The sequence below is a fragment of the Moschus berezovskii genome, chromosome 14, assembly GCF_049115385.1.
Source record: "Moschus berezovskii isolate FMDL1 chromosome 14, NW_MosBer_1.0, whole genome shotgun sequence".
Lineage (NCBI taxonomy): Eukaryota > Metazoa > Chordata > Mammalia > Artiodactyla > Moschidae > Moschus > Moschus berezovskii.
Window position 1 is genome coordinate 51,976,490 of NC_142473.1, and position 12,178 is coordinate 51,988,667.

A 12,178-nucleotide genomic window follows, 5' to 3' on the forward strand; every position below is an offset into this window, starting at 1 on the left:
ACACCATTCTAAGCACTTTACATATATTAGCCTATTTAATCTTCATATGAACTCCATAATGTTGATTGCATAATCCTAATTTAAGGATGAGGAAGTGAAAGTAGGCAGATGTGAATAATACTCAAATCCTCAAAGCTTTCAGGCTTAAAGAGAATTTACTGTGAGTAACCAATAAAAAAAGACACAATAGAAAAGACTTACACATAGCTATTAATATTTAAGTTTATAAAAATATTAACAATAAACTAAAAACAGGCAAATACTCAAAATGTGACAGTGAAAACAGAGTATTATGTTATTTAAAGAATAATAAAGAGCAATAAGGACAACATAGAGTTTTCGAGACTTCAGTGGGCAAAAGCAGAAACAATCAGAACCATTTCAGAGATTTCAGTTCAGTTCAGTCACTCAGTCGTGTCCGACTCTTTGCGACCCCATGAATCACAGCAAGGACTGAAGCTAAAGCTGAAACTCCAGTTTCAGAGATTTAGTAGCCAAGAAAACAAACTTGACAAATGAAACAGATTTGCTCCTGCCTTTGCCATTTCCCTAGTAGATTTCCATTTCCTCATCTGTAATACTGTTTTCCGTTCCGTTCCGTCGCTCAGTCGTGTCCGACTCTTTGCGACCCCGTGGACTGTAGCCTAGCAGGCTTCTCCATCCATGAATACTGGAGTGGGTTACCGTTTCCTTCTCCAGGGGTAATACTGTTTTAAGGGGTCCAAATGAAGACGATGTGAGGTAATGTCCATAAAATGCTTAGCATGGAGCTGTAACACAAGTCTTCAACAAAAGGTAGCTATCATTACTTCATAAAATGAAATATGACTCTCCAATAGAGGTTTAATCTCAATAGCAATTACAAATAAATTAAAATTATAATACAATATCATTTTTGTTCTTTTGTTCTTAAAAATGAAAATACTCAGCCTCATTATTAGTGCAGAAAGACACATTATGAATCTTTTCTGAGAGTAATTTTATAGGATTCATTAAAAAGCCAAACAATCCACAACAGTGTTTCTGAGACTTTATTCTTAAAATAAAAATTGAAAGATCAGAGCAAGTTTAGTTATGTTCAGAGAAGTCTTGTATATATAGTTAAAAATGGAAAGCTCTAAATATCCAATAATATTGAAAATGTATGAAATTACATATCAATGGAACAAAGAATGTAAGGTGGGATAACATAAAGAAAAACTATCATTGGTTTTCTCCTGACTAGGAATTTTTAAAAATAGTTTTGCTGTTTCCCAACTGTCTCACATTGAGCATTTGCATTTTATATTAAAAGAAAATACTTAAAGTAATTTAACAAACTGAATGAGACAGATTTGTGAATATATAGTCATAATACCAGGTAAAAAGATTTAAAAAGGGAATGCTTGGTTAAATAAGTTATTGTAAAACCCTGCAATGAAATACTATATAAAGATAGTAATGAGTTTATAAATTCATAAACATTGGAAATTAATAGTACAGCAAAGACCACTGTTAACATGAGGACTGAAAACCCATACCAGATGTTCACTCAAATGTCATTACAAGCATACTTGGCCAAAACAATATGTTCACAATAGGAGTGTGGAATGACATTATTTTGGCAAAAAGTCAAGCTTTTTGCTGACTTTTGTTGCCAGTATCAGCAGGGATCTGCCAGAAAAACAGACAAGTTATAGACCATGTATATAGTATCATCCATAATCTATACATCTATACATGTATCATAATATTTCCTTATAGCACAAGGATAGATAAAGCTAAAAATGGATTCAAAAGAAAATAAAGTACAGACACAGATTAAGATATAGATTTAGATGTAGATGGAGACAGACATAGATACATAAGTATATAGATACAGATGTACAACTATAGAAAAAAATAATGATAAAATTGCTTGAGGGCTGTTAAGTTTATGAATCTATGAGTTTCATTTCATGTTTTTCTTTTTTCTAATGTTTTCTACAAAAACTATAGATTTTAGTCAAATAAGTATTAAAATAGAACTATGTACAATATGCTATTTTTCTCAGATCATTCTCAATCTCCTCAGTCTCCCCAAGAGTTGTTCTACAAAATATGAAACACACATATTTATATTTATATCCTCTTATTATAGACATGCATGTCGATAGGATATAAATTATGATATAGCAGGAATAAATGTAAAATCCAGGTATCACCGATTCTAAGAATGTCATGTAGCTAGAATGAGAGACACCGAGGCATAGAGGTTTGTATGTAAAAGAGGTTTGTCTCAGAGTGGAAGAAACTCAGGTGTAGCTGAGCAAAATCCCAAGCTAGAGCACTGTTATCACTTCATCTAATTCTGAAGATTGTACTATAGTGTCATTAAGGATAGATGACTTCTGAAAATCAATCCATCCTATTCCAGGATCTTTGAAGGAGGTTGCTTACTTAGTCAAACATGGCTTCACTCCGACAGGTTGTTTTGACAACAGAAGACTAAATTCTGCAATCTCGTGGTGAACTTGTTCTCAGACTGGACTCACTGAGCTATTTCCTAGTATTTCAGCTGATCCCTCCCACCACTTCCATAGACTTCTTCACAGAGAGCTGGAGATTCTGAAAACTCACATCTTATGCTAAAGTTATTTCTGCTTTATAAACAACACATGAGCTACCTGCTCCCAGATTTGCTTGGTCTTGATCCCATAAATGATGGGATTCAGCATAGGTGGAGCAAGCATGCAGACATTAGCCAACAAGATGTGGATATGAGGTGGAAAGTGGCGGCCAAACCTCTGAGTAAGGACTGTGAAGATGCCAGGCCCGTAAAAGAGAATGATGACACAGACATGGGAGCCACACGTGTTGAGAGCCTTGTGACGAGCATCTTGGGAAGGGATGTGGAAGACAGCATGGAGAATCAGAATGTAAGAAACAAAAATTAATAGGACATCTAAGACCACTGTTAACATGAGGATAGAAAACCCATACCAGATGTTCACTCGAATGTCATTACAAGCATATTTGGCCAAGCCAATATGTTCACAATAGGTGTGTGGAATGACATTATTTTGGCAAAAAGTCAACCTTTTCAAAAGAAATATTATGGGGAAAATTGTACAATAACTTCTCAGAAAGGCAATCACACCGATTTTCCCAATTAGTGTGTGTGTAAGAATAGTGGTGTATCTCAGAGGGTAGCATATGGCAATGTAGCGGTCAAATGCCATCACCAGCAAGATCCCCGACTCAGAGATGAAGGTGGAATGGATGAAGAAAAGTTGAGTGATGCAGCGATCCAGGGAGATCTCCCTCGCATTGAACCAGAAAATGGCCAAGGCCTGAGGGACTGTGCATGTGGAGAGGACAAAGTCTGCTCCAGTCAGCATGCAGAGGAAGAGGTACATGGGTTCATGGAGGCTCCGTTCCATGAAGATAATGAAGATGAGCAGGCTGTTCCCAAGCAGGGCGATGACATAGGAAATGAAGAAGGGGATGGAGATCCACACATGCTGGTCCTCAAGGCCAGGGATGCCAAGCAAGTGGAAGACTGTGTGGCTAACTGCTGTGGTTAGAAGCAGTCATACCTGGAGCAGATGACATGGGACTGCACTTCCTATTCACAGAGATTGAGGAAAATATTTATTCTTTAATATATTTATTAAGAGGAATCATACAAACACCCTCCAGTATTGTTGCCTGGAGAATTCCATGGACAGAGGAGTCTGGCAGGCTACAGTCCAAGAAGTCGCAAGAGTCAGACACGACTTAGCAACTAAACCACCACCACCATACAAACACACCTTGTGACAAATATACCAGGAGCTTTTGGCCTATCTCACACGCTCCATCTTTTTTGAACATGCAAATCATAGGAAATAGGCAAAGGTGAAAGGATATGGTCTGCACTCCACTGAGTGATAGCCAACTATACTTACCTCCAACTAAACAACAGTTCAGTTCAGTTCAGTCGCTCAGTCGTGTCCGACTCTCTGCAACCCCATGAATCACAGCACGCCAGGCCTCCCTGTCCATCACCAATTCCCAGAGTTCACTCAAACTCATGTCCATAGAGTCGGCAATGCCATCCAGCCAACTCATTCTGTCATTTCCTTCTCCTCCCGCCCCCAACCTTTCCCAGCATCAGAGTCTTTACCAGTGAGTCAACTCATCGCATGAGGTGGCCAAAGTATTGGAGTTTCAGCTTTAGCATCAGTCCTTCCAATGAACACCCAGGATTGATCTCCTTTAGAATGGACTGGTTGGATCTCCTTGCAGTCCAAGGGACTCTCAAGTATCTTCTCCAGCACCACAGTTCAAAAGCATCAATTCTTCGGCGATCAGCTTTCTTCACAGTCCAACTCTCACATCCATACATGACCACGGGAAAAACCATAGCCTTGACTAGACGGACCTTGGTTGGCAAAGTAATGTCTCTGGTTTTTAATATATTATCTAGGTTGGTCATAACTTTCCTTCCAAGGAGTAAGCGTCTTTGAATTTCCTGGCTGCAATCAGCATCTGCAGTGATTTTGGAGCCCCCCAAAATAAAGTCTGACACTGTTTCCACTGTTTCCCCATCTATTTCCCATGAACTGATGGGACCAGATGCCATGATCTTCGTTTTCTGAATGTTGAGCTTCAAGCCAACCTTTTCACTCTCCTCTTTCACTTTCATCAAGAGGCTTTTGAGTTCCTCTTCACTTTCTGCCATAAGGGTGGCGTCATCTGCATATCTGAGGTTATTGATATTTCTCCCTTCTTCAGTGATCAATGCAAAGAAATAGAGAAAAACAATAGAATAGGAAAAACAAGAGATCTCTTCAAGAAAATTAGAGATTCCAAGGGAACATTTCATGCAAAGATGGGCTCAATAAAGGACAGAAATGGTATGGACCTAACAGAAGCAGAAGATATTAAGAAGAGGTGGCAAGAATACACAGAAGAACTGTACAAAAAAGATCTTCATGACCAAGATAGTCACGATAACATGATCACTGACCTAGAGCCAGACAGAATGTGAAGTCAAGTGGGCCTTAGAAAGCATCACTACGAACAAAGCTAGTGGAGGTGATGGAATTCCAGTTGAGCTATTTCAAATCTTGAAAGATGATGCTGTGAAAGTGCTGCACTCAATATGCCAGCAAATTTGGAAAACTCAGCAGTGGCCACAGGACTGGAAAAGGTCAGTCTTCATTCCAATCCTAAAGAAAGGCAATGCCAAAGAATGCTCAAACTACCGCACAATTGCACTCATCTCACACGCTAGTAAAGTCATGCTCAAAATTCTTCAAGCCAGGCTTCAGCAATATGTGAACTGTGAACTCCCAGATGTTCAAGCAGGTTTTAGAAAAGGCAGAGGCACCAGAGATCAAATTACCAACATCCGCTGGATCATGGAGAAAGCGAGAGTTCCAGAAAAACATCTATTTCTGCTTCATTGACTATGCCAAAGCCTTTGACTGTGTGGATCACAATAAACTGTGGATAATTCTGAAAGAGATGGGAATCCCAGACCACCTGACCTGCCTCTTGAGAAACCTGTATGCAGGTCAGGAAGCAACAGTCAGAACTGTACATGGAACAACTAAACAAAGAGATGCTATTATATGTATTTCGCTTTCAAAGAGAAAATTTAAGTACAGGAAAGAAATCAGTATTCATGTCTGATAAACCTGTTAAAATATTGATACTTGACCTTGAAATGATGAGCTTATCATAAATTATGAATGAGAAGTGAAACATATAATAACACAACACAAGGTAAATATATAGATCACTGCAATAAAGGAAGCTCCTGGAACACTTCCAGCACATAGTAACAGGTACTTAAGATTTTCATAGTAGGTTGTACAGGCAGATATCCATGATTGTTAAAGGCCTTGATCACAACTTACACTTAGACTCCATCTTTTATGTGGGGAGTAGCCATTAGATGTCATGAAGCAAGTAGTATACAACAATTATTCTAGTTTAGAATGATTCCCTGTGAAAGTTTATTAATACTTGACTGAAGAGTCTGGTGCTAAAAGATTATTCATATTCCAGAAGTAGAATGGATCTAAATATAATAAAGTCACAAAAAATCACTGATATTTATTAAGCATTGTTTTATACCAGGGATTGTAGTATGCAGGTTACATGTTATATATTCTTTATGTAGGGAGTAGAAATCCACTCTAGGAAGGGGATGTTATCTCTGTTTCACACCTAAGAAAAGTGAGACTGAGACTATGAATCACCTGTCAAATTTCACAAGCAACAATTGATAGAAATGAATTTAAAATCTTCTGACTTCACTACCTACAGTTTGCTTACTTGTAAGGGAGCCATGAAAGTTTTAAGGGGTTACATAGACAGGGTTTCCATGGCAGAGATGAAGCACCCCTGATGTTCCCACCTTAAAGGGCTAAAGTTAGAAATAAATGAAACTGGAAAAAGAAAGAATTTATTGCTGGAGGGCAGGAAGTTGCAGTAGTTGGATTCTTCAGTTGATAGAAATGAACATATGATTTCTTCAATCACTTCTTACTAAACACTTTTCTTCATTCGTGAGCTTAATCATTCAACAAGTACATTTTCAGCAGTGACTATATATCAGGCATCGTACCAGGTGCCTGAGTCCTATTTGGACAGATGATTTGAGAGAATGATGGATATGTAAGCAGATGAATTTTGTAAAATGTTCCAGGTGTAATGGACCCAGATGATACTTCTGAGACGACAGCCATGGCAAGCCACCTTTCACAGAATGAAGAGAAATGGAACCAAACAATGAATACCCTCTTCTTGGGGTTTCTGAGAATATTTAAGGGATATCTTAAAATATCTAGCTCAGTGGCTAAGGTATATTTTATGCTCATTATTTCTTCCACTCCAGCTCCTCCTCTTGGTGCCCCTGATTTATCATTCTAGGGAGGAAAATTGGCTCCTAGTTCTCATATCTTTCAAGATTCCCTGACTGTTTCCTCAAAGCTCCTTAAAATGTCTGGTACAGGGTAGGTGACCACAGTCTCCTGCCATTCTCAGGGCTCCTTTCATAGTTTTCCAAGAGGAGACTATAGTCTAAGTAAATATGTTTTCCGTTTTCTCACCTCTCATCTAATTATTAGGATATTTGTCATTTATTGAATTGTTTCTTATTATTTACCACACTTCAGTATCCTTCATCTAGCCCCTACGTGCTGTCAACATCCCTTTCCAGATTCCATTCCCCACATCTGCTACAACCAATCAGATCTGCACCTCTGGCCTTCACCATTCCTTGTCCACTTATATCAATAGTCTCCAAGAGTCCTGTCCCTGATGGCCTGTCTGGGACATGACACTGGCCCAGTGCTTATCTGGGTCTTCCCTGGTGGCTCAAATGGTAAAGAATCTGCTGCAATTCAGGAGACCTGTGTTTAATCCCCGTGTCAGGAAGATCTCCCGGAAGGGAATGGCAACCCACTCCAGTATTCTTGCCTGAAGAATTCCATGGACAGAGAAGCCTGGTGAGCTAGTCCATGGGCTCTCAGAGTTGGACATGATAGAGCAAGTAACACATACACACACAGTCCTTCCTTGATTCTGGAAAACAAACCACTCAACAGATGTTGAATTCACTCACCAGCCTTTGGCTGAGACTATAGAATCAGACAGACAGGAGATCTGTTATGTGACGGGTCAGGAGTAGGGCTGTTTATCTTCCTTTGTGGAGCCCTTGAGGAAAGCACATCAGGACTCCAGGGACAGAGTTGTCTCAACCAGCCTCACGCTCTTCCCAAGTGGGCTAAATCTCTATAACCATTGCCTATCTGCCACTTTTTCTTATACTTCTCTTCGTTTTTGCTTTTCTCAGGTTGTTCTGATATAAAAGCCTTTTCCACCTAATCTAGCCTTGCTACAGGCTCATTTTAATTAATATGAAATCTATTTTCAACAGGATAAATAGCTGTAATTTGAAGGCCCCAATGATTTTTAAAGTTTTGTTAATCATGAAAAGGATTCCATTGAAGTTATAAAGTATTCATCCCGAGTGTTTATAAGTTTCAAATTTGAGTCATGAATTATGTTTAACTATTACCTGAGGCAACATAAAAGTGCATGCTTAACAATTCATAGAAAAGTCATGAGTCTTTATTAACTTGGACATTTATATTTTGTTTCCCTGCCTCCTTTAATTGCATTGATTATTTTCAATTTATGTTAATTTTTAACTTGATTGTGATGTATCCAGATGTAGCATTCCTTGTTTTTTATACTCTGAAATTTTTTGAGATTTTTGAACATGTAAATTTATGATTTTTACCTAATCTGCCAGATTTCAGTAATAATTACTTCCAGAATTTTGTCTCATTCTCTCATTAAACTTTGGGATCCCAGCTACATGTGATCTCGTGACATGGTTGCATTATTATCAAAGAATCTTTTTTTCACTTTTTCTTTCTTCTTTAGTTGGGTTATTCTATTAATAAACCTTAAGGTTAATTATTAGAAACACAGTTACCTTGGTCAAACAATAACTGCATTTGTATACTAGTTTTATTAGATATTGAAAATTCCCTCATAGTGATTGCACCATTTTTGATTGTTACTAGCTAAGGGTCGGACACGACTGAGCGACTTCACTTTCACTTTTCACTTTCACACATTGGAGAAGGAAATGGCAACCCACTCCAGTGTTCTTGCCTGGAAAATCCCAGGGACGGGAGAGCCTGGTGGGCTTCCGTCTATGGGGTCACACAGAGTCGGACACGACTGAAGTGACTTAGCAGAAGCAGCAGCAGCAGCAATGTATATGGAGAAGGAAATGGCAACCTACTCCAGTGTTCTTGCCTGGAGAATCCCAGGGACAGGGGAGCCTGGTGGGCTGCCGTCTATGGGGTCGCTAAGAGTCGGACATGACTGAAGTGACTTAGCAGCAGCAGCAGCAATGTATAGGGGCTTCCTTAATGGCTCAGTGATAAAAGAATCTACTTGTAATGAGGAAGATGTGGGTTCAATCCGAGTCAGGAAGAGCCCTTGCAGAAGAAAATGGCAACCTACTCCAGTAAGAGTCTTTTTTCTCATAATCTTTCCAGCAGAGTGTATTGTCAAGCTTTTGAACATTTATCAACCTGCTACTTCACCAAATGTGGTTGACCATGTACAAAAATGGCTGTCAATCATTGTTCCATCTGCTGTACACACATGCCACTCCCCTATACATGAGCAGCAGCCTACTCTCCAACCCCCTGAATTAGAGATGGCCTTGTAAGTCGCTTTGATCAACAGAATAAGTTTGAAGTGAAGTGTGAATTCCAGGGCATATGGACCTTGCAGCTTTCATTTGCCTTCTTGGAACTCAGTAGCCATTCAGAAAGCTTAGAATAGATGAATAAAAGACCATGTGGACAGAGATCACAAGGAGGTCAATCAAGGCACAACAGCACATGTGACTGCAAAAGATAATAGAATAGTGAAAGCAAATTTGCAAAAGAACAAAAGATAGAAAACTCAATACTAACTTATTTCAAGATATATTATGAAACCACAATAACCAATACATACAATACTGATATCAAGATAGATAAGTAGATAAATGGTTCCAAATAGGAAAAGGAGTACGTCAAGGTTGTATATTGTCACCCTGCTTATTTAACTTATATGCAGAGTACATCATGAGGAACGCTGGGCTGGAGGAAGCACAAGCTGGAATCAAGATTGCCGGGAAAAATATCAATAACCTCAGATATGCAGATGACACCACCCTTATGGCAGAAAGTGAAGAGGAACTCAAAAGTCTCTTGATGAAAGTGAAAGAGGAGGGTGAAAAGGTTGGCTTGAAGCTCAACATTCAGAAAACGAAGAACATGGCATCTGGTCCCATCACTTCATGGCAAATAGATGGGGAAACAGGGGAAACAGTGTCAGACTTTATTTTTGGGGGCTCCAAAATCACTGCGGATGCTGATTGCAGCCATGAAATTAAAAGACACTTACTCCTTGGAAGGAAGGTTATGACCAACCTGGATAGTGTGTTAAAAAGCAGAGACATTACTTTGCCAACCAAGGTCCGTCTAGTCAAGGCAATGGTTTTTCCCGTGGTCATGTATGGATGTGAGAGTTGGACTGTGAAGAAAGCTGATCGCTGAAGAATTGATGCTTTGGAACTGTGGTGCTGGAGAAGACTCTTGAGAGTCCCTTGGACTGCAAGGAGATCCATCCAGTCCATTCTAAGGGAGATCAATCCTGGGTGTTCATTGGAAGGACTGATGCTAAAGCTGAAACTCCAATACTTTGGCCACCTCATGCGACGAGTTGACTCACTGGAAAAGACTCTGATGCTGGGAGGGATTGGGGGCGGGAGGAGAAGGAGATGACAAAGAATGAGATGGCTGGATGGCATCACCGACTCTATGGACAGGAGTTTGAGTGAACTCCAGGAGTTGGTGATGGACAGGGAGGCCTGGCGTGCTGTGATTCATGGGGTCGCAAAGAGTCAGACACGACTGAGCAACTTAACTGAACTGAAGTAGATAAATGGGAAAGGATAGAATCTAGAAAAATATTCACATATATATGATCAGTTGAGACATGATGAAGCTACAAAGCCAATTCAATGGAAAAGGATGTCTTTCTCACAAATAGTGCTTGGAATGATTGGATCCACATACAAACACAAGGATTTTGACACATACCTTGCACTATTTTCTTTTTTAAATCTCAAAGCTGTTCACAGACTTAGCATAAAATCTAAACTTCTAGAAAACTAAAGAAAAATTCTTTGCGACCTTTTCTTAAAGAAAGGATGGGGGAGCCTGGTGGGCTTCCGTCTATGGGGTCACAGAGAGTCGGACATGACTGAAGTGACTTAGCAGCAGCAGCAGCAGGCATTAGAGAAATTCAGATTAAAGTCACAATGAGATACTTCGCTACATACATCTATTAAAACACTTAAAGGCAAATAAAATCAAGTTATAGCAAGGATGTAGAATAACTTTTACAATGATAAAACAGATGTTAAATGGTATAATTACTTTGGAAAATAGTTTGGAAGTTAAAAAAAAAAAATTAACCATTTACTACCTACCATACAACTGAACTACTTCTCTACTGTGAATGAGCGCGTCGGTGTTAAGTTGCTGCAGACATGTCTGACTCTGCGACCCCATGGACTGTATAGCCGGCCAGGCTCCTCTGTCCACGGGATTCTCCAGGTAAGAATATTAAGAGCGGAGAGCCATTTCCTTCTCCAGGGAATCTTCCTGACCGAGGGATCAAACCCAGGTCATTTGCATGGCAGGCAGATTCTTCACCTCTTGAGCCACTTGGGAAGCCCATTATCATTGTTATCTATAATGTTAAAGATATTAAGATATTTAACAATATTTTTTGAACTGTCTTCAAAATCTTAGTGTGCAATTTATATGCATGATACATCTCAACTCAGACAAGTGTTCAAGAGTCACCAGAACCTCTTGGCTACCATAATGGACAGCCAAGCTCTTGATATTCAACTCCTTGATATTTGTTTCCATCTTCACAGCCACCTCATCATAATTTTATAGTTGGCTCAAAAAGCATACAACACCTATCTACCAAAGGTACTTATTTACAAGCTGTTTATGAACATAAAGAAAAGGAGGTGTGGAGAAACTAGAAGAGATCATTCTCTTCCTAAAAGTGCTTTATATTGACTATTTTCTCTTTACATTTTCCCCACATTCTGGCAGAAAAAAATCTGTATTGGATTGGTCATTTTCCTCCTCACCCCTGTTTTTATTTCAATGCATTTAGAATATTTTATTTTTAATTTTTCAATTAGTCCCTTCAGTTCAGTCACTCAGTCGTGTCCGACTCTTTGCAACCCCATGAATCACAGCATGCCAGGCCTCCCTGTCCATCACCAACTCCCGGAGTTCACTCAAACTCATGTCCATCAAGTCAGTGATACCATCCAGCCATCTCATTCTCTGTCGTCCTCTTCTCATCCTGCCCCCAATCCTTCCCAGCATCAGAGTTTTTTCCAGTGAGTCAACTCATCACATAGATTTTTAAAATCCACGAAGTTTGTAGTGAAAATTGAAGTTAGAACCTTTCTTTAATTGAATTTAAAACCACCAAAATTAACGTTTTAGTACTCAATCTTATATACTTACACACACAAAAAAACACTCAATGGATTTTAGCACTCAATTCTATATATACTTACACAAGAAACCCAGCAATTTATTTGCTCATATAT

General features: G+C 39.2%; 1 protein-coding gene across 1 annotated transcript; it reads right to left on the minus strand.

The window, feature by feature from the left end:
- Positions 1–2,612: 2,612 nt before the first annotated feature.
- Positions 2,613–7,231, minus strand: LOC129554597 (olfactory receptor 52B4-like). Its single transcript, XM_055423515.2, has 3 exons — positions 7,152–7,231; positions 6,581–6,711; positions 2,613–3,535 (listed from the first exon to the last, which is right to left on the minus strand). The coding sequence occupies exons 1-3, from the start codon at positions 7,229–7,231 to the stop codon at positions 2,613–2,615; spliced, it is 1,134 nt and encodes a 377-aa protein (XP_055279490.2).
- Positions 7,232–12,178: the final 4,947 nt, after the last annotated feature.

Bases quoted from the DNA above. Each gene is read 5' to 3' on its own strand.
- LOC129554597 (XM_055423515.2), bottom strand. From the start codon at position 7,231: ATGGTGAAGGCCAGAGGTGCAGATCTGATTGGTTGTAGCAGATGTGGG. The intron at 6,712-7,151 runs GTAGGGGCTAGA...ATTCTGTGAAAG, and splicing joins GAAAGGGATGTTGACAGCAC to GTGGCTTGCCATGGCTGTCG. The intron at 3,536-6,580 runs GTACGATGCCTG...TTCTAACCACAG, and splicing joins AAATAGGACTCAGGCACCTG to CAGTTAGCCACACAGTCTTC.